General features: G+C 42.2%; 1 protein-coding gene across 5 annotated transcripts in view; it reads left to right on the top strand.

Annotated features, from left to right (window-relative positions):
* The window catches only part of LOC147106751 (uncharacterized), a 65,103-nt gene extending 45,362 nt beyond the window's left edge, over positions 1 to 19,741 (top strand). For all 5 annotated transcript variants that reach the window (XM_086007833.1, XM_086007836.1, XM_086007835.1 and 2 more), the window contains 3 exons: positions 293 to 604; positions 2,068 to 2,382; positions 17,341 to 19,741. In XM_086007833.1, coding sequence (XP_085863959.1) covers positions 293 to 604; positions 2,068 to 2,381 — 626 coding nt within the window. In that variant the 3' untranslated portion in view covers position 2,382; positions 17,341 to 19,741. The remainder of the gene's footprint in view (positions 1 to 292; positions 605 to 2,067; positions 2,383 to 17,340) is intronic.
* Positions 19,742 to 20,354: the final 613 nt, after the last annotated feature.

The following is a 20,354-nucleotide window of genomic DNA, read 5'->3' as shown; positions in this document are numbered from 1 at the left end:
AATAAAGTTGATACCCATTTGTTGTTATCTAAAACATTTAACTCCTCATGTTATTGTGGGTAACAACCATTTATCATGTCAGACTGGTTTGCTAACATGGACAATTTAAATAATAGCACCGTCTTTCAGTTTGTTAGTTTACTTTGTTTTTGTGCTGATTGTATTGTTCCACAGAATTTCATCAAATTACAATACTTCATGTTCTAGGAGGGGCAGGGTTGACTACTGGTACACTACACACATTACTCATTGCCATTATTAGAAACAATTCTTGTTCTTTCTTTTCAAACAGGAAATCCAATAGTTTCTGACATCACTCTTGAGCCAGAAATTCCATCATATGGCCAGCCTCTTGTTCTTAAGTGTCAAGTAACTAATTTTTCTCCAAGTGTAATCTCAACCAACTGGCTAATGGATGAAAAGCCTGTCCTTAGTGGAGTCAGAAATATCGGCCCGGAGAAGGAAGAAGGTGGATATTATCAGTTACTTTCCCACCTGGAGTTAACACCAACAGCTTTGGATCACAATAAGGAATTTGCCTTTGTAGTGGCACATGGAGCTTTATCCAATAGTATTAAAAAACAGCTATGTTTAACACTTCCAGGTATGCTAAACTGGTGCAAACCCCTAATTTCTCTGGAATCTGTAATATTGAATGCTTTGGGTAATGAGAACTGAATTTATCATGGTTATCAACAAAATGTAATTTTTGAAGAAGGCAATTTGTGTTTTTCCTATGTCTTTCTATTTATTGTAAATGGACCTAGATGGGTAAACGGACCTGGATAGGAGTAAAATTAATAAGATTACAGGAAAATTAAGAAACTTTGAATTAAGAAAAGTAGCCTTTATTTCAACTTTGTAAAACTGGAGCATGGGAGTGTAATTAAATCCCCTACAGTCACTTGCCCTCCCTTGGGTCCTTTAAATTTTAAACCCACCACCATCACATGCGACAGCAATAGTGCACCAATAAGTTAAGGTCTACTATCCAATGTTGCTGTGGTGAAAATGATGAGAAATAGGTTAAAATACCTATTTATTTCTTTTGTGCCTCTTTATAATACTTCTGACCATATTTGGGTGAAAGGATTGGACACCTGATAACTGTCAGTGGGAAATCCTGGAAGTGACAATGCGGGAAGCTGGTGGAATGGCTTCCCAACCAATTTTCTTCTGCCTGCTGGAGTTATGGCAGGCAGCCAGTGTAACTTGAAAGGAAATGCACCTTTCTATGAATTCCTCAAAAAATGCAGTGAAATTAGTCAATCACAACTACTAAATTTCCATCTGTCAGATCAGTGGTGATGATAGGGCTGAATTTTTGGTTTCAGAGGACTGTCATTCAGCACATGTTCATTCAGCACGTGTTCAATCATTATTCCTTGGTTTAGCATGTCAGCTGAGGTAAGGTCCTGGGTGTGGTGCTTGGAGCCATTAGTGAGAGCTGGGTGAGTCATCAGGACCAATTGCTACTAAAACCACCCTTCTGGGTGCAGATGTTTGCCATGCAGAGGTGCTACCTTTTGGGCTCGCCCAAAACACAACCTACCTTTTGTAAACCCATGCTGACTGTCCATGCCTTTCTAACTGAGTAATTTAATCCTGTCTCGTGGACTGTGTATGTTTACCCACAATCAAGGCAAGGCTTTAATTCCCTGACTTATTATTTTTCCCTTTCTTGAACAAGAGTATAACATTTGCAGTTTTCTTGTCAACTTGGAAGATTTCCCATTTCCAAAGATTTTTAATATTGTTCTTCAGTATTGAGGAATGCATATCATATGGTCTGGATGACATCTATTTTTAGTCTTTTTTTTAATGGTGTCCTTTTGAAAATTTAGCTGGAGTTGTGGCTCTTCCACAGCCTCCTCAGGTACTCCTTCGGTCCTACCTTCATCTCTCGTGGCCCCAGCTGTACTGTATGACTATAGTAACTGAGTTTTCCAAATTAAAGAATTCAATTTGCCAAAGTTATCTTAAATACATTTACTAGAATGTTGAGACAAATTATCAGTCCGCAGAAAATGGCGTTAACTCTATTTGCATGTTACGTTCTGTTTTAAGGTTCTCCTCCCACTATGTCTGAAATCAGATGCAACCCAACCCGTCCAGCGAAAAACAAAGTGGCAACTTTCACTGTTTCACTGACTGACTATGCACCTCAAGAAATTGAAGTTAAGTGGTTCAAAGGAAAGCAACCCTTCATAGGACCAGTGATTAATACAAAGCCTGAAATTGCTGCAAATGGCCTCTTCTCTTCAGTAACAAAAATAGAATTTGCTCCAGAAGCGTCTGATCAGGGCACAGAAATCAGATGTACGGTTATTCACTCAGAAACTAAAGAAGTGACGGACCAAAAGATTTATTTGCAATTTTAAGGTAAATATAAGGTTTTGTTGCACCTGTTTTGTCCATAGGTCAATTTTAGACAGTCCAAGTTTTATTTTAAATTGTTCCTGCAGACATAACAAACTACATCATTATGCTTTTAAAATTTGGAAATTTAACAAGTACTATTTTATGAAGCAGGTAGATATTAAAATGAGAAACCCAACTTTAAATGTTTAGCCCATTTAAAAATGGGATTTTAGTTACTTTTTTGGAATTTTTATTGACAGCTTTTGATTTCAGTGGCTCAATAGACAAATGTACCATCTAGTGTTGTAGTGAGCAATTAAAATCCGGGGTTCCTAAGTAGGGTTGCAAAATTCCAGGAATTTTTAAGAGGAAACTTTCCATGGGAATTTATGGGAATTTTGAGTTTTTTTGCACACTGATGGTTTTTGTCTCTGACCCTTATATTTGTCATCAAAATAGACATACTGTTCCATACAAATAAAAACAGGCTTCTAAAACTTACTTTAGGTTATAATTTTGAACTTTATTGAACCCCCACAAAAAAGACACATCTAAAATAAAATAAAAAGAGCGTCAGCTTATTTAGCCTGTAATTTGTCCTTATTTTGTTCCTTTGAGTCTTCTACTCATCATTGCTCCTCCTGATTCTCTGACTCTGGCTCTGACGTGTCCATTTCCTCCTTTGTGTCACTGTCTAGCTGTGTGGTGGACACTTCTGTATCTGGCTCAATAAGTTGTAGGTTCGCCCGGATAGCCACCAGTTTCTCCACTCTCTTGTTAGTCAGCCTGTTGAGCACCTTTGTATGCGTATTCCCAAAAAGTGACCAGTTTCGTTCAGAGGCCGCTGATGAAGGTGGGATTTGGAGTATCACCGATGCAATGGGTGATGGGGCCTCAGATGCACAAAGTCCCTTCCACCAGGTAGTGCACTGATATGCTTGCATGATTCCCATATCCCGTCCCCATTCCAAAGACCTTGTTTGGTAGAGAACTTTGCCAGACTTCCCAGAACTTTGCCCACGTCCAGATTGAGGTAGTGTGAGAGGGTAGAAATCACACTGTAAGTGCTGTTGCTCTGTTCGCCAGAAAGTATTGGTCTCCCAACATGCTTTGGGTCCAGCATGTATGCTGCAGCATGAATCGGCTTGACACACAATTCTTGACGCGTCTGTATGAATTGAACAATTGCCTTCTCTGCTTTGAGCAGCAGGGATGTGGCTAGGGCAATGCTGATTTGTTCTTTTAAATCAGCAAAAAGCCTGACAACATCTGACAAGACAGTGTTGTATCCTTCAATCTGAGCAATTGCAGATGCTACTGGTGAGAGTAGTTTAAGGCTGCTAACCACTCTCTCCCAAAACACATCATCCAGCAGTATTTTCTTGATGGTGGTTTCCATATCCCCAGACTGGGATATTGCCATTTCTTGCAGCGACTCCTCACCCTCCAGAAGGCTGTTGTACATTATGACAACGCCACCCCATCTAGTGTTGCTGGGCAGCTTCAGTGTGGTGTTCTTGTTCTTTGTCATTTGCTTGGAGTTGTAGGTTGCTGCAACTACCTGTTTTCCCCTGACATACTTAACAACTTGCTTGGCTCTCTTGTACAGTGTTTCCATGGTTCTCAAACCCATGATGTCCTTGAGGAGCAGGTTGAGCCCATGAGCTGCGTACCCAATAGACGTAATATGAGGGTAGGCCTCCTCCACTTGAGCCCAAGCAGCCTTCATATTCGCAGCATTGTCAGTAACTACTGCAAAGACCTTGTGATTCAAGATCGTTGATGACTGCTTTCAGCTCATCAGTAATGTATGTGCTTGTGTGTCTGTTGTCCTTCGTGTCTGCTCTTGAAGAACACTGGGAGAGGAGTGGAGACGATGTAGATTATGATGCCCTCCCCTCGTACATTTGACCACCCATCTGAGATAACTGCAACAGAGTCTGCCATCTCTATCGTTTCTTTGAGCTTTCCTTGGACTCTGTTATACTCAGCCTCCAGCAAATAAGTAGACAAAGCATGTCTGGTGGGAGGACAGAATGCAGGGCGAATAACATTGAAAAATCTCTTCCAGTACACATTGGCTGTGAGCATGAGGGGTGAGCCTGTCGCATATACAGCTCGAGCAAGGCACTCATCTGCATTCTTCTGGCTATGGTTATCCATTGTATCAAAGAACCTTCCAAGTGGGCCAGGAGTTGCTGCTGATAAGGAGCCTGAAGCTGCATGTGAACTATCATCTTCTTGAATGGAAGCAGAGGAACTCTGGGCTGACTGCTGTGAGCTTTGAGTGAAGTTGTTGCATTTGGATAAATGCTTCTGCATCCATTCTTTACATATGGCTTTGTACGGTGTTTGCATATGTACACAGTCTTTCCATCTTTAATGCCTGGGGTAAAATGCTTCCACACATCCGACGGTAAACATGGCATTGTTCTATGCAGAGAAATAAAGGGCATTCGTCTGTGTCGCACTGCGGTCGATCAGCATGATTGCAACAGGGTGAGTAAATTTTTCCTGATGCTCCATGTGATGGAAGCGTGACCTGTGCACGCACGACGCTACATCACCAATAGAGGGAGCTAATCGCTCATCCACTCATCCAACCAATCAGGACACATTTGTTCAGTCACACACAACTTGTAATTATTAAAACAAGCCAAGTAAGAAGATAAACATATATTGATTAAGAAATTCCTTAATAATTAAGATTCCATCTCTGTTAGTAATTTTAAGAGGGGACCTGTGGGGGGGAAAAAAAATGAAAGAAATAAAAAAAAAAAAACCAGTACCATGCTAGCATATGCTTTTTGGGCAAAATTCCCAAGCTAAACTTCCCATGGAAAATTTCTGGAAATTTACCAGAAACTTTCCACCCCTTCGCAACCCTATTCCTAGGTGATGTTCCTTCTAATTTTTATTTTAGGTGTGCGGCCCCTTTAACTGGCCATTAATAATGCATAGACTACTTGCAAGAACCTATTAACTTAAACTTTACCTCCTCATCATGTTGCGCATGGAGGATGGAAAGTTTCTTTCTCCATCTACAGCAACATCAGATGCAGCACAAAATTCCTTCAAAACTGTGCTACCTATATACCAACATCACTCCCATTTGCTATATTTGTAACTCTTAGCAGTAAATAGTTTCCCAATAGTCACAAATTCTGGTTAAGTATATTCTTTGACATAACACTGACCAGGATTAATGTCTGCACTATTATTTATACCCATCAGAGAACAGAGTTGTTCACCTCCAATATGTGGGCTGGATTTGGTTCCAGGTCCTAGAGATGAAAAGACAATATTAAAGCTCAGTGTCCATTCTAGTTCTTTCTTACTTTTATTGTTGTATACTTATTGATGTTAAGTCAGACCAAATTGAATTTTAAAATTAGCCTTCTAAGATTCACAGACTAGTTCATCTACATTTTCATAGTGCAGTATCCAAAGTGAGAAAGGAATGACAAAGTAACTGCGGGTAAATTGTTTAATTTTTTTAATTTTATGTAAAGCTGTGATTCATGAGTAGCCTTATTATTATACAGTTGATGTTTACTTCGGCCTATGAGCAGTCTTCCAGAAACTGCCAAAATTGGTTGTCAAGAGAAACCTGCCAGAGGTCTTGAGATTGATGATAAAATAATGGCCCGTAATTTCCGATGGGAGGCTTCCTGCTTGCGGATGCCTCATATCAGGAAAAAATCTACGCCCTTACCTCAGGGCTCCCGAGGTCCGGACTCTTCCGCTCCTGGTGCACGCGCAGAGGCCCAGGTATCCCAGGGGTGCAGGCAGTTCGCAAGCGTCCCTGGGATCACGTGTGCCAGGGGAGCCAATAGGAGAAGGGAATCCCCCTTCATACTTTTGACAGGTTAGACCTGAATGGGGATCACTGAAAAAAGACATCAATACATCAAAAAAAAAAAAAAAAAAAAAATTTTTTAAACCCTGCGTTTTAAATGAGTTAAAATTACATAAAATATTTTAAACATTCATTTAGGGCTGAAAATTCGGTGGCGCCAAGCTCACCTGGGCACCGGAATTACCGCGCCGGGCGGAGCTGCTTGTGCCATCCCAATATTCAGTTTGAGCTCCCCAAGAGGGACGCGGGGTGCTGCTCGAGGCTCCCCGCGTCCCTCTTGGGGCGCTCAAACTGAGTATCGCAGTGCAACGTGCGCTGCAGCATGGCGCGCTGCGGTACTGCAGGCCTTCCTCCCCTTCTGAAGGGGGAGGGGCCTGCACCAGCGCGATCACCGATCACGAGTGCCAGCAAAAGAGCCCGGCACCGAGGAGAAGTGCCGGGCTCTCGGGACACAGCCGGCACTGCCCGGGGTTTGGAGGGTGGGGGGGGGAAATCAGGAGGCCGGGGAGGGCGGCGCGAGGAGGTGCTGGCAGGCGGCCACCGAAAAAAAATGACCGTCCCGCACCTCCCCCTTAATTTGTGCCACTACCGCCGCAGGTAGGCTCCCCTGAACCGGTCGCGATTTGCGACCGGTGCTACGGGGGGGGGGCGAGACCCAATATCGAGTTTGGGGCGGTAGCGGGGCGCTGCGCACACCGATGACGTCATCGGGCGCAGCGCTACAGGTTAACGCCGCCATTAGCACCCAGCTAAATTTTGCGGGCGGCATGGCCAGTAGCGCTAAAGCCACTGAGTGCCCTCTCTAGGCGCTAACTGGTGGCGCAGCCCACCGAATTTCTAGGCCTTAATTTTTTGGAAAAAAAATCGTTTTTTACTGGGCTAAAAATAAACTTACCCTTTTTAAAAAAAAGTATTTTAAAATAAAGGAGTGAATTTTTAAAAATTCTTTTTACATTTTTTGAACTCTTATGCTTGTAAAAGCAGGCCTAACGCCTGCTTTTACCAGGCGTAAGATTTTTGAAGGTTTTCAGCGGACGGAGGTGCTGCAGAAAGCGGAACTCTCCACCCGCAGAGGCCCTTCTCCAGGGCAGGTGGATGATCTGTCCAGAGGATTCTTGACAGATCAAAAGTGCCGGTTTTCATCACATGCCTGAAACCGGCACTTGCAAAGTCCCTATGGGTGTGTACACAGCGCGTACAAACCCGTAGGGATTGGAAATTACAGGCCAATATATACAAAATGTTCGATTAATAGTATAGTAACATTTGTTTAAAAAGAATCAAATCATAGAATATTTTGAGAGATGGAGAAAATGTCTTGATGGATGGTATTAGTGGCATCCAAGTTTTTATGATGGTGTTATCTAACTTTCATCCATCCAATGTGTCATTTTTGCTGGATGCTGTAAAGAAAATGCTGAAATTGTGCTGCTAATTTTACTTTTGCTGCAATGGATTACTTTCAGAAATCTTGTATCATCAGTAAAGAGGTTCTAATAGAAACCATTTCATAAGACCAACTGTTACCGTCTTGAGTTTGGCACATTTCAGCATGTTTGTGTTTAATGAGCTTGTTAGGCTACAATTGCACTCTCCGTGGACTCTTGTTAGACTGCAGACTAACTTCAGCCAGACCAGCACTGTGATGCATCAATATTGGTTCACAGTGCATCCACAGAACTCCAGTCCCCCAGCGGCTAATTTCAATGTTGAGTTTGTGAATTGGAGCATCAGCTTTGTTCTCTAACATATAAAAAGATTGTATACAAAGTTTTAAACCCTAGGAATTTTCAAAATGTGGCTTTTTAGTGGACTGGAATTCTCTCACGGCCAATGCAATTTCAAAGTACTCTGATAGCTTCTTGGAGATTTACACCACTTGTAACCCAAGTTACGCTGCTACTTTTTGCTTTGACACCTGGAACTTCACAGCGTGATCCAAACACTTAAGTTGTTATGCGTAATGATCAAACCAACCAGGTGTCACTTTGCTTCAGCCAGAAGTATTTTTACATATGACTTGAGTTGTGATTCCAAGCCCCATCCCGGACTTGATGAATAACCTAGGCTGACAGTTCAGTGTAGAACTACTACTACTACTTTCATATGATAGCAAAACAAATCAGATGTCAATATCTAAGTCAAATATGCAGGCCAAAACTTCCAGTGCAACAGCGTGGCTATCTTGTAGGCTACCTGCAAATTTCCTCTGAGGGGAGTGCTCAATGATGTGTTCCAGGGTCTGATTAGGAGCTCCACAGTCGCATAATGGGGATGCTTTAATGGAGAAGGTGGCAGCATCAACTCGGACCAGTTCTGAGGCGGTTGATGGTTGTCCACTGTTTGCGAGAAAGATTTGATCCTTCAGGTTGTACTGTGTGATCCTCTATAAGGAATGCATTCCGTATGTCAGTTCTTCCAAGCATTTTGCCATCTGTCATCAAGGCTGAGGGGAGATTGCTGAAGGGCTTCGGCAACGGTCCAAAATGGCCTTCTAGATTTGAGATGGGTTGGTGGTAGGTTGTTCAAGTCGGCCTGGATCAGCATGTCTCCACTGGTGTAGCAGTTGTATTCTCTGGAGACTGCATATTTGTGGCATAGGTGTGGTAGTTTGATGTTTGCAAGCACGGGCAGCCAAGGTGTTGAAGGGGTTTGTATTATTATAGATGCCATTGCTTGGATGGGACATTAAATCATCTGTCTGTTGAAATGGGCATAAATGATCCCTTGGTACTATTTGAAGAATAGGGAGTTTTCCCAGTGCCCTTGCCAGCATTCCTCCCTCAGCCTACAGCACCGAAACAGGTTATCTGGTCGTTTATCAAATTTACTGTTTTTGGGATCTTGCTGTGTACAAATAGCCACATTTGCCACACTGACTACACATTGCTTTTTTTGTTTAAAGTAAATCATTGGAGGTGAACTACTTTGGGATGTCTGGACATCATAAGGCACTACATAGAAACATAGAAAAATAGGAGCAGGGGTAGGCCATTCGGCCCTTCGAGCCTGCGCCGCCATTCAATATGATCATGGTTGATCCTCTATCTCAATACCATATTCCTGCTCTCGACCCATACCCCTTGATGCCTTTTGTGGCTAGAAATCTATCTAGCTCCTTCTTAAATATATTCAGTGACTTGGCCTTCACCGCCTTCTGTGGTAGAGAATTCCACAGGTTCACCACCCTCTGAAGACATTTCTCCTCATCTCAGTCATAAATGCCCTACCCCTTATCCTGAGACTGTGACCCCTCATTCTAGACCCCCTCCCCCCCCCCCCCCCAAGCCAGGGGAAACATCCTCCCTGCATCCAGTCTGTCTAGCCCTGTCAGAATTTTATACGTTTGAATGAGATCCCCTCTCATTCTTCTAAACTCTAGTGAATACAAGCCTAGTCGACCCAAATTATTTCCATACGACAGTCCTGCCATCCCAGGAATCATTCTGTTGAACCTTTGCTACACTCCCTCTATGGCAAGTATATCCTTTCTTAGGTAAGGAGAACAAAACTACACACAGTACTCCAGGTGTGGTCTCACCAAGGCCCTGTACAACTGTAGTAAGACATCCTTGCTCCTGTACTCAAATCCTCTTGCAATGAAGGCCAACATACCATTTGCATTCCTAACTGCTTAGAAACATAGAAGATAGGAGCAGGAGTAGGCCATTCGGCCCCTCAAGGCTGCTCCACCATTTAATGATATCATGGCTGATCATCCAAATTCAGTATCCTGTCCCTGCTTTCTCCCCATATCCCTTGATCCCTTTAGCCTCAAGAAAAATATCCAACTCCTTCTTGAATATATTTAATGAATTGGCCTTGACTGCCCTGTGTGTTAGAGAATTCCACAGGTTCACCACTCTCTGGGTGAAGAAATTCCTCCTCATCTCAGTCCTAAATGGCTTACCCCTTATCCTTAGACTGTGACCCCTGGTTCTGGACTCCCCCGCCATCGGAAACATCCTTTCTGCATCTAGTCTGTCTAGTCCTGTTAGAATTTTATAAGTTTCAATGAGATCCCCTCTCATTCTTCTAAACTCTAGCGAATATAAGCCTAATCGACCCAATCTCTCCTCATACGTCATTCCTGCCATCCCAGGTATCAGTCTGGTGAATCTTCGCTGCACTCTCTCCACAGCAAGAATATCCTTCCTCCGATAAGGTGACCAAAACTGCACACAATACTCAAGGTGTGGTCTCACCAAGGCCCTGTACAACTGCAGCAAGACATCTATGCTCCTGTACTCAAATCCTCTCGCTATGAAGGCCAACATACCATTTGCCTTCTTAACCGCCTGCTGCACCTGCATGCTAACCTTCAGCGACTGGTGCACAAGGACACCCAGGTCTCATTGCACTTCCCCTTTTCCCAATCTGTTGCCGTTCAGATAATCTGTCTTCCTGTTTTTGCCAACTCACATTTATCCACATTATACTGCATCTGCCCAACACCCAACCTGTCCAAATCGTACTGGAGTTTCTCTGCATCCTCCTCACAGCACACACGCCCACCCAGCTTTGTGTCGTCTGCAAACTTGGAGATATTACATCTAGTTCCCTCGTCTAGATCATATATATATTGTGAATAGCTGGGGTCCTAGCAGCGATCCCTGCGGTCCCCCACTAGTCACTGCCTGCCACTCGGAAAAAGACCCGTTTATTCCAACTCTTTGCTTCCTGTCTGCCAACCAGTTCTCTATCCAAGACAGTACCTTACCCCCAATCCCATGTGCTTTAACTTTACACGCTAATCTCTTATGCGGGACTTTATCGAAAGCCTTCTGAAAGTCCAAATACACCACATCCACTGGTTCTCCCTTATCTATTCTACCAGTTACATCCTCAAAAAAGTCCAGTAGATTAGTCAAGCATGATTTACCTTTTGTAAATCCATGTTGACTTTGTCCGATCATGTCACTGTTTTCCAAGTGCTCTGCTATTACATCTTTTATAATGGACTCTAGCATTTTCCCCACTACCGATGTCCGGCTTACCGGTCTATAATTCCCCATTTTCTCTCTACCACCCTTTTTAAGTAGTGGGGTTACATTAGCTATCCTCCAATCCATGGGGACTGTTCCAGAGTCTATAGAATTTTGGAAGATGACCAGCAATGCAGCTACTATTTCTAGGGCCACTTCCTTAAGTACCCTAGGATGTAGATTATCAGGCCCTGGGGATTTATCTGCCTTCAATCCCATCAATTTCCCTAACACCATTTCCCTACAAATACTGATTTCATTCAATTCCTCCCTCTCATTAGACCCTATGTTCCCTGACATCTCTGGGAAGTTATTTATGTCCTCCTTTGTGAAGACAGAACCAAAGTATGTATTTAATTGGTCTGCCATTTCTTTGTCCCCCATTATAAATTCCCCGGATTCTGACTGCAAGGGACCTACGCTTGACTTCACCAATCTTTTTCTCTTCACATATCTATAGAAGCTTTTACAGTCAGTTTTTATGTTCCCTGCAAGCTGCCTTTCATGATCTATTTTCCATCTGTTAATTAATCCCTTTGTCCTCTTTGCTGAATCCTAAACTGCTCCCAATCCTTGGGTTTGCTGCTTTTTCTGGCCAAATTATATGTCCTCTCCTTGGATCTTATGCTATCCCTAATTTCCCTTGTTAGCCACGGTTGAGTCACCTTTTTTGTTTCATTTTTATGCCAAACAGGGATGAAAAATTCTGTAGTTCACCCATGCGATCTTTTAAATGTTTGCCATTGCCTATCCACTGTCAACCCTTTGAGTGACGTTCCCCAATCCATCCTAGCCAATTCTTGCCTCATACCATCGTAGTGTACTTTATTTAAATTCAGGACCCTAGTCTGAGTCAACTACTTCACTCTCCATTTTAATGAAGAATATTATGATCGCTCCTCCCTAAGGGGCCTCGCACAACAAGATTGCTAATTAATCCTTTCTCATTACATAATACCCAGTATAAGATGGCCTGATCTCTAGTTGGTTCCTCGACATGTTGGTCCAGGAAATCATCCCGTTTACACTCTAGGAATTCCTCCTCCACAGTATTGTTACTAATTTGGTTAGCCCAATCTATATGTAGATTAAAGTCAACCATGATAACTGCTGTGCCCTTATTGCACGCGTCTCTAATTTCCCATTTTAATGCCATCCCCAACCTCAGCATTACTCTTTGTGGGTCTGTATACAACTCCCACTAATGTTTTCTGCCCCTTGGTATTGCTCAGCTGTGCCCATACAGATTCCACATCATCAGAGCTAATATCCTTCCTTACTATTGTTAATCTCCTCTTAAACCAGCAATGCTACCCCACCTCCCTTTTCTCTTGTCCTTCCTGAATATTGAATACCCCTGGATGTTGAATTCCCAGTCTTTGTCACCCTGGAGCCATGTCTCTCTCATCCCAATTATATCATGTCCGTTTACATCTATTTGCGCAGCTAATTCATCCACCTTATTACGAATGCTCCTCGCATTAAGACACAAAGTCTTCAGGCTTTTTTTTTAACACTTAGTCCTTTTATAATTCTTATTTACTGTGGCCCTGTTTGATTTACACCCTTGATTTCTCTGCCTTCCACTTGCTTTTCTCCTTCCTGTCTTTTGTTTCTATCCTTGGTTCCCTTTCCTCGGTCTCCTTGCACAGGTTCTCAACCCCCTGCCATTTTAGTTTAAACCCTCCCCAACAGCACTAGCAAACACTCCCCCTAGGACATCTGTTCCGGTTCCGCCCAGGTGCAAACTGTCCAGTTTGTACTGGTCCCACCTCCCCCAGAACCGGTTCCAATGTCCCAGGAATTTGAATCCCTCCCCCTTGCACCATTCCTCTAGCCACGTATTCATCTGAAATATCCTTCTATTTCTACTCTGACTAGCACGTGGCACTGGTAGCAATCCTGAGATTACTACCTTTTTTGAGGTCCTATTTTTTAATTTACCTCCTAACTCCCTATATTCAGCTTTTAGGACCTCATCCCATTTTTTACCTATATGCATCACGACAACTGGCTGTTCACCCTCCCCCTCCAGAATGCCCTGCAGCCACCCCGAGACATCCTTGACCCTTGCTGCACCTGCATGTTTGCTTTCAGTGACTGGTGTACAAGGACACCCAGGTCCCTTTGTACATCAACATCTCCCCATATCTATCACTATTTAAATAATACTCTACCTTTCTGTTTTTCCTACCGAAGTGGATAACTTCACATTTATCCACGTCATACTACGTCTGCCATGTATTTGCCCACTCACTCAACTTGTCTAAATCGCCTTGAGGCCTCTTTGCATCCTCCTCACAACTCTCAATCCCACCTGGTTTTGTGTCTTCAGCAAACTTGGAAATATTACATTTGGTTCCCTCATCCAAATCATTGATATATATTGTGAATAGCTGGGGCCCAAGCACTGAACCCTGCGGTACCCCACTAGTCACCGCCTGCCACCCTGAAAAATACCCATTTATTCCTACTGTCTGTTTCCTGTCTGTTAACCAATTTTCAATCCATGCCAGTATATTACCTCCAATCCCATGTGCTTTAATTTTGCATACTAACCTCTTATGTGGGACTTCATCAAAGGCTGTCTAAAAATCCAAATACAGCACATCCACTGGTTCTCCTTATCTAATCTACCAGTTGCATCCTCAAAAAACTCCAGTAGGTTTGTCAAACACGATTTCCCTTTCATAAATCCATGTTGACTTTGTCTAATCCCGTTGATATTTTCTAAGTGTCCTGTTATCACATCCTTTATAATAGACTCGAGCATTTTCCCTACTACTGATGTTAGGCTAACCAGTCTGTAGATTTTGTTTTCTCTCTCCCTCTTTAAATAGTGGGGTTACATTTGCCACCCTCCAATCTGCAGGAACTGTTCCATAATCTATAGAATTTTGGAAGATGACAACCAATGCATCCACTATTTCCATGGCTACCTCTTTTAGTACTCTGGGATGCAGATTATCAGGCCCTGGGGATTTATCAGCTTTCAGTCCCATTAATTTCTTCTCTTTTTTTTACTAATACTAATTTCCTTTAATTCCTCCTTCTCACTAGACCCTTGGTTCCCTCGCATTTCTTGGAAGTTATTTGTGTCCTCTTCCGTGAAGACAGAACCAAAGTATTTGTTTAATTGCTCTGCCATTTTCTTCTTCCCCATTATAAATTGTCCCATTTCTGACTCTTAAGGGACCTACATTTGTCTTCACTAATCTTTTTTTCTTTTTACATACTTGTAGAAGCTTTTACAGTCCACTTTCATGTTCCTTGCAAGTTTACTCTCATACTCTATTTTCCCCTCTTAATCTCTCTCGTTCCTTTTTTGCTGAACACTAAACTGCTCCCAATCCTCAGGCTTGCTACTTTTTCTGGCAACTTTATATGATTCCTCTTTGGATAAGAACATAAGAAATAGGAGCAGGAGTAGGCCAATCGGCCCCTCGAACCTGCTCCGCCATTCAATAAGATCATGGCTGATCTGATCCTAACCTCAAATCTACTTTCACTCTCCATCCCACCCGAACCCATGTGATCTCCTGGGAGAGGCGAAAAACCAGAAAAAACCCAATCTAATATCCTTAATTTCTTTTGTTACTTTTCCTTTTGTGTTTTTGTGCCAGAAAGGAATGTATAACTGTTGTAATTCATGCATTCATTCCTTAAATGCTTTTAATGAAGCTCCCAATCTATTATAGCCAACTCACTCCTCATACCATCGTAGTTTTCTTTGTTTAGATTTAGGACCCTAGTTTCGGATTGGACTTCTTCACTTTCCATCTTAATGAAGAATTCTATCATGTTATGGCCACTCTTCCCTAAAGGACCCTGCACAACAAGATTATTAATTAACCCCTTCTCATTGCACAATACCCAATCAAGGATAGCCTGTTCCCTAGTTGGCTCCTCAACGTACTGGTCTAAAAAACCATCTCGTACACACTCCAGGAATTCATCCTCCACAGTATTATTGCTAATTTGGTTTGGCCAGTCTATATGTAGATTAAAGTCTCCCATGATTACTGTAGTACCCTTGTTACATGCATCTCTAATTTCCTGTTTGATGCCGTCCCCTACATTACCACTACTGTTTGGAGGCCCATAGACAACTCCCACCAATGTTTTCTGCCCCTTGGTGCTTCTTAGCTCCACCCAGACTGCTTCTACATCTTGATTTTCTGAGCCAATATCCTTTCTCACTATTGCTGTGATATCATCCTTTACTAACAACGCCACCCCACCTCCTTTTCCTTCCCTTCCTAAATATCGAATATCCTTGGATATTCAGCTCCCAGCCTTGGTCATCCTGCAGCCATGTCTCCGTAATCGCAATTATATAGTATCTGTTTACATCTATTTGCGCTGTTAATTCGTCTACCTTATTACGAATGCTTCATGCATTCAGATACAGTGCCTTTAGATTTGTCTTTTTAACATTTTTAGACATCAATATTTTTTGTACTATGGCCTTATTTATCTTATTACCATTTTTTCTTACCCGGACCCTATTTGTTAGTGCACTCCTTTGTTTGTACGCTCTGTCCCTTCCTGACACAATCTGGTTATCCTTACCCCAATCACTTTCCTGCACTGCTTCCTTGTCTTTTCTCTTTAGCATTCTAGATTTCTCTCCACTGGGACCCTCCTACCCTCCCCCCACCCTTATTTAGTTTAAAGCCTTATCTACCTCCCTAGTTATTCGATTCGCTAGAACTCTGGTCCCAGCATGGTTCAGGTGTAGTCCGTCCCAATGGAACAGCTCTCTCTTTCCTCATTACTGGTGCCAGTGCCCCACGAATCGAAACCCAATTCTTCCACACCAAACTTTGAGCCACACATTCATCTCCCTGATCCTATTGACCCTATGCCAATTTGCTTGTGGCTCAGGTAATTATTACCTTTGTGGTTCTGCTTTTTAATTTAGTCCCTAGCTGCTCAAACTCTCTCAGCAGAACTTCTTTCTTTGTCCTACCTATGTCGTTGGTACCTACGTGGACCATGGCAACTGGATCCTTCCCCCTCCCACTCCAAGTTCTTTTCCAGCCCGGAGGAGATGTCCTTTTCCCTGGCATTGAGTAGGCAACACAGCCTTCGGGACTCACGCTCTTGGCTGCAGAGAACAGTATCTATCCCCCTCACTACACAGTCCCCTACCACTACCACATTTCTTTTTGCTCCCCCCTCTTGAATGGCTCTCTGTCCCACGGTGCTGTGGTCAGTTTGCTCATCCTCCCTGCAGTCCCTGCTCTCGTCCACACAGAGAGTTAAGAACTTCGTACCTATTGGACAAGAGCAAGGGCTGAGGCTCCTCCACCACTACCCCCTGTTCCCCATACCTGCCTCGCTTGTAGTCACGCCCACCTGTCCCTGACCACGGACCAAATTTGAATGAATTAATCTAAGGGGCGTGACTGCCTCCTGGAACACAGCGTCCAGGTAACTCTCCCCTTCCCTGATGTGTCAGTGTTTGAAGCTCGGACTCCAGCTCATCAACACTGAGCCGAAGTTCCTCGAGCAACCAACACTTACTGCAAATGTGGTCGCCTTGGACCTCAATGGTGTCCACCAGCTCCCACATGTTGCAGCAGTAACACATCGCCTGCCCTGCCATCTCTAATGTATTTAATTAATTAAGTGTTTAAGTTTTGAACGTTTAGTTTTTAATCCCGGCTCTTAATTTAAACCAATGCCCAAGAAAACAGAAAAATGCTGACCAACCAATAACTTCCCTGCTTTCCTGTGACGTCACTCCTTGTTGTTCTTTAAATTGCCTGCTCCCTCACAGGTTGGTCTGCTCCCACGAAATACAAGCTATTTCTCAATAAGAGGAGGCTAAACTTTCTATCCATTGATCAGGCACAATATTAGGTAGAGTTTTATGATTAAAACAAGGAAACTTCTTAAATATTTGAGACGAATGAAGGAGAGGATTAAGGCATTTAATTGGATTTTAGTACATCCTCGAAAGCTGAATTTGATGTGCATAAAACTCAGAATATCCAAGAAGCAGTTTTAGATTTGTAATGCATTTTCAGTTCTCCATTTGTACAGCAAGCTTAATAATATACTTTGTTATATTTCAGGACTGACATTAGAAATAGAATTCAGTATGTATTTTCTGTCCTGCATTTTCAGAAAGATGTCTGCTCCTCTTCTTGCAACCTCAGACCGGGAAGAAACCAGGCCCATTGGAACAGAAGATTAAAAAATGAGAAGAGTTTAGTAGCACAAGAATTGATCTGCAGTCGAGCAAACCCAAGACATTTCAATTGGCATACTGAACCAGACGGTAAACCAATGAGTCTGAACCATACCCCAGGAACTTCTACACATCTGTTGGCAGATTGTTGTAATACTATTTAACTTGTAGAGTCAATATAGATGGACGTAAGCCAGCAAGCTGACTCAACTCCATTAGACATGGGTGGGAAATTGCCCCAGAGCTGCTTCACCAGTTCTCTGCTGCTCCCTGCCACTTTTTGGACTTCTGCCAAGAAGGAGGTATACAATATATGGGTGGGTGCATCAAAATCATCATCTGACATCAATGTTGTTCTTTGTGCCATATTGTTTCTATGGCAGCTTAGAAGCCATTTAAAATTTAAATGCCTCAATTTCTTATAGATCTAAGTGCCAAATTTTGAAAAAAATGACTGTTTTTGTATAGAAGCCAAAAAATTGCCAGATAAATAGAGGCCTGCTGAAGCCAATCTCTGCCCCACACTCGGCAGACTCCCCAGTGGAGTTAGTGGAGCTTGCCAGAAATATTTAAAGGAACTGGAAAATTAGCCGAGGTCTAGGACGCATCTTTCTGGTGGGCAGAAGTCCCACCATGCTGAGGATGCACCCCAATTCAGCTAAAATGGAATATCTAGGCCATAGTGTCGAATGTGTTAATTAATTAAGTCCTAGATCGTAGTGCATCAGATCATGTCCTTGATGTCTTTAAGGTTAATTATGGCTCAAGTCTGATTAGTGCTGTGATGCACTTTCAATTATGGTAATTATTTTAATGTACCTTATTTGAATCCTTTTTTAATATTGCAGTGACTTGCAGCCAAAATTGGAATTTAACTGCAAAAGTAACTCCAGACATAATCCAAAATATTTCCTGCAGCACCCACTAGTATTAAGACTTCATGTTGGTTAATGCAATAATTGGTGGTAACTACAAGATGCTCCAGATTCTCCAGTCTGAAACTTAAGGCCATAAAAGGCAGCGCAGCACAGCGGCACCCATTTTGTTTTATTTTTAAATTTACCCCATTTCCATTGGGTTCCATTCCTGTATTAATGTAATACCCGAGTACCACTGGCAGAAAATGTAATATATCTTCTGAGACTGTAAAATTGTTGCAATAGAATCCATCTTTTTCCAGTGAGGACAAGTAAGAAAATTCTCACCTTCAATTCTTTTTTGCGTTTAATATCCCCTTCTTGAATCGTGACCTAAAATAGATTGTAAATAATGGCCCAGAAATTCGGGTCGGGGGCTTCCCGCGGGTGCAAGCCCCTGACCTGCACTTACCTAGCGCGGCCGTTGAGCTGTGGGCCCCCGTGGAATTGCGATCCTGGGCCTCCTCCAACTGCCGGTGCGCAGTGCTTGCGTATCCCAGGGGCGCAGTTAGTTTGATGCGTCCCCTGCGATCACGTGGGCCATGGAGAGCCAATGGTTGCAGCGAATGCTTCATCCATAAGTTTGACAGACCTGTCAAATCTATAAATACTATAAGCCCCAAAACATCACAATCTTCAAAAAAAAAATTTTAATCACATTTTAAAAATAAACTATAAATTACATGAAATAACTCTTAAACAATTTAAATTAGAAAATAAAATTATTATTTTTTTTTTAACGGGTCTAAAAATAAACTTACCTTTAAAGTATTTAAAAATAATAAACCTGTGGAAAAAATATTTTAATTTTAATTAATTCACCACTTACCTTGTAAAAAGCAGGCCTTGTGACTGCTTTTTACATGTCTAACTTCTGGAGACTTACCCTCCCGGGAAAACATGCAAAAAAAAAAGAAGTAAGTTCGATGTGCACGCGCAGCCTCTCCGGCGCACGCGTTCGACTTCTGAACCCCTTCTTTCAGGGGAACGGAAGTGCCCCGTGCGTACTCGCCCGTGGAGATCTGAATTTCTGGGACAATAAGACTCCATGTCTGACTACCCTACCCTATCAGTAAGATATAAAAAAAAACAACTGTAAATGCTGAAAATTCTCTTTTAGATGCTGATCAATCTATCATGTATTTCTCTCATTTCCAGTTTTAATTATGCTAACGTTTTATTCCAGCCTACCCAAAATACTGCTCTAGTTAATGTTGCAGTGTTTCCCGTATCATGTTTATAAACTGCTGAATTGTTACTGGATTTTTTTTTACTGTATATGGATGTTAATAAATACAAAATTATGGCAGTCATGTAAGAAGATTATTTTTAATTAAATGAGTGATTGATTATATTGCATTGTGCTAAAATATAAAAGCAGTAAATAGTGATGCATAATAAAATATATATCACTGAATAATATTCTGTTTGCTTCTTTATTGACAAATACCTTCTTTACAATTGCTTTTAAGTGCCTCCAGCGCCATTTCAGTGATGTTACTTTGAACTGTCCTGGGAGACACTGAAAATTGGGTACACTTGTTACTCTTATGTTTTTCCTAAACTATGGTGGCCAAAACTGGACACTATTCTAATTATGGTTTATTCAATGTCTTGTATGGATTTAGGATCAACTCTGCTTTTTATGCTACATCCTATTTATAAAACCTTTCCACTTTTTTATTATAATTCTGTTGACTTGGCTTCCCATTTCGAACAATTTGTGTATCTGAACCCCTAAGATTCTCCACTATATTCCTTTTAAAGTTTCACCACTTAGTATATATTTCTTCACATTTCTCATTAAATTACCTCTGGAGTCTCCCAAGGGGATCTATCTATCTCTTTCATCTGCAGGCTACCCTTTGGCGACATCATCTGAAGTTAGATTCCACAAGCACACTGAGAAAACACAGCTCTACCACGCCACCTCTTTTGATCCCTTCACTGGCTCTGTGTTGTCAGACTGCATGTCTGACATCCAGTCCTGGGGGAGCTGCCATTTTCTCCAGTTAAACACTAGGAAGACCATC

Source organism: Somniosus microcephalus, chromosome 15 (assembly GCF_052327205.1).
Source record: "Somniosus microcephalus isolate GS21.2 chromosome 15, FLI_Smic_1.0, whole genome shotgun sequence".
Taxonomy (NCBI): Eukaryota; Metazoa; Chordata; class Chondrichthyes; order Squaliformes; family Somniosidae; genus Somniosus; species Somniosus microcephalus.
The sequence above is the reverse complement of the archived record's forward strand: the minus strand, read 5'-3'. Positions and strand labels throughout refer to the sequence as shown.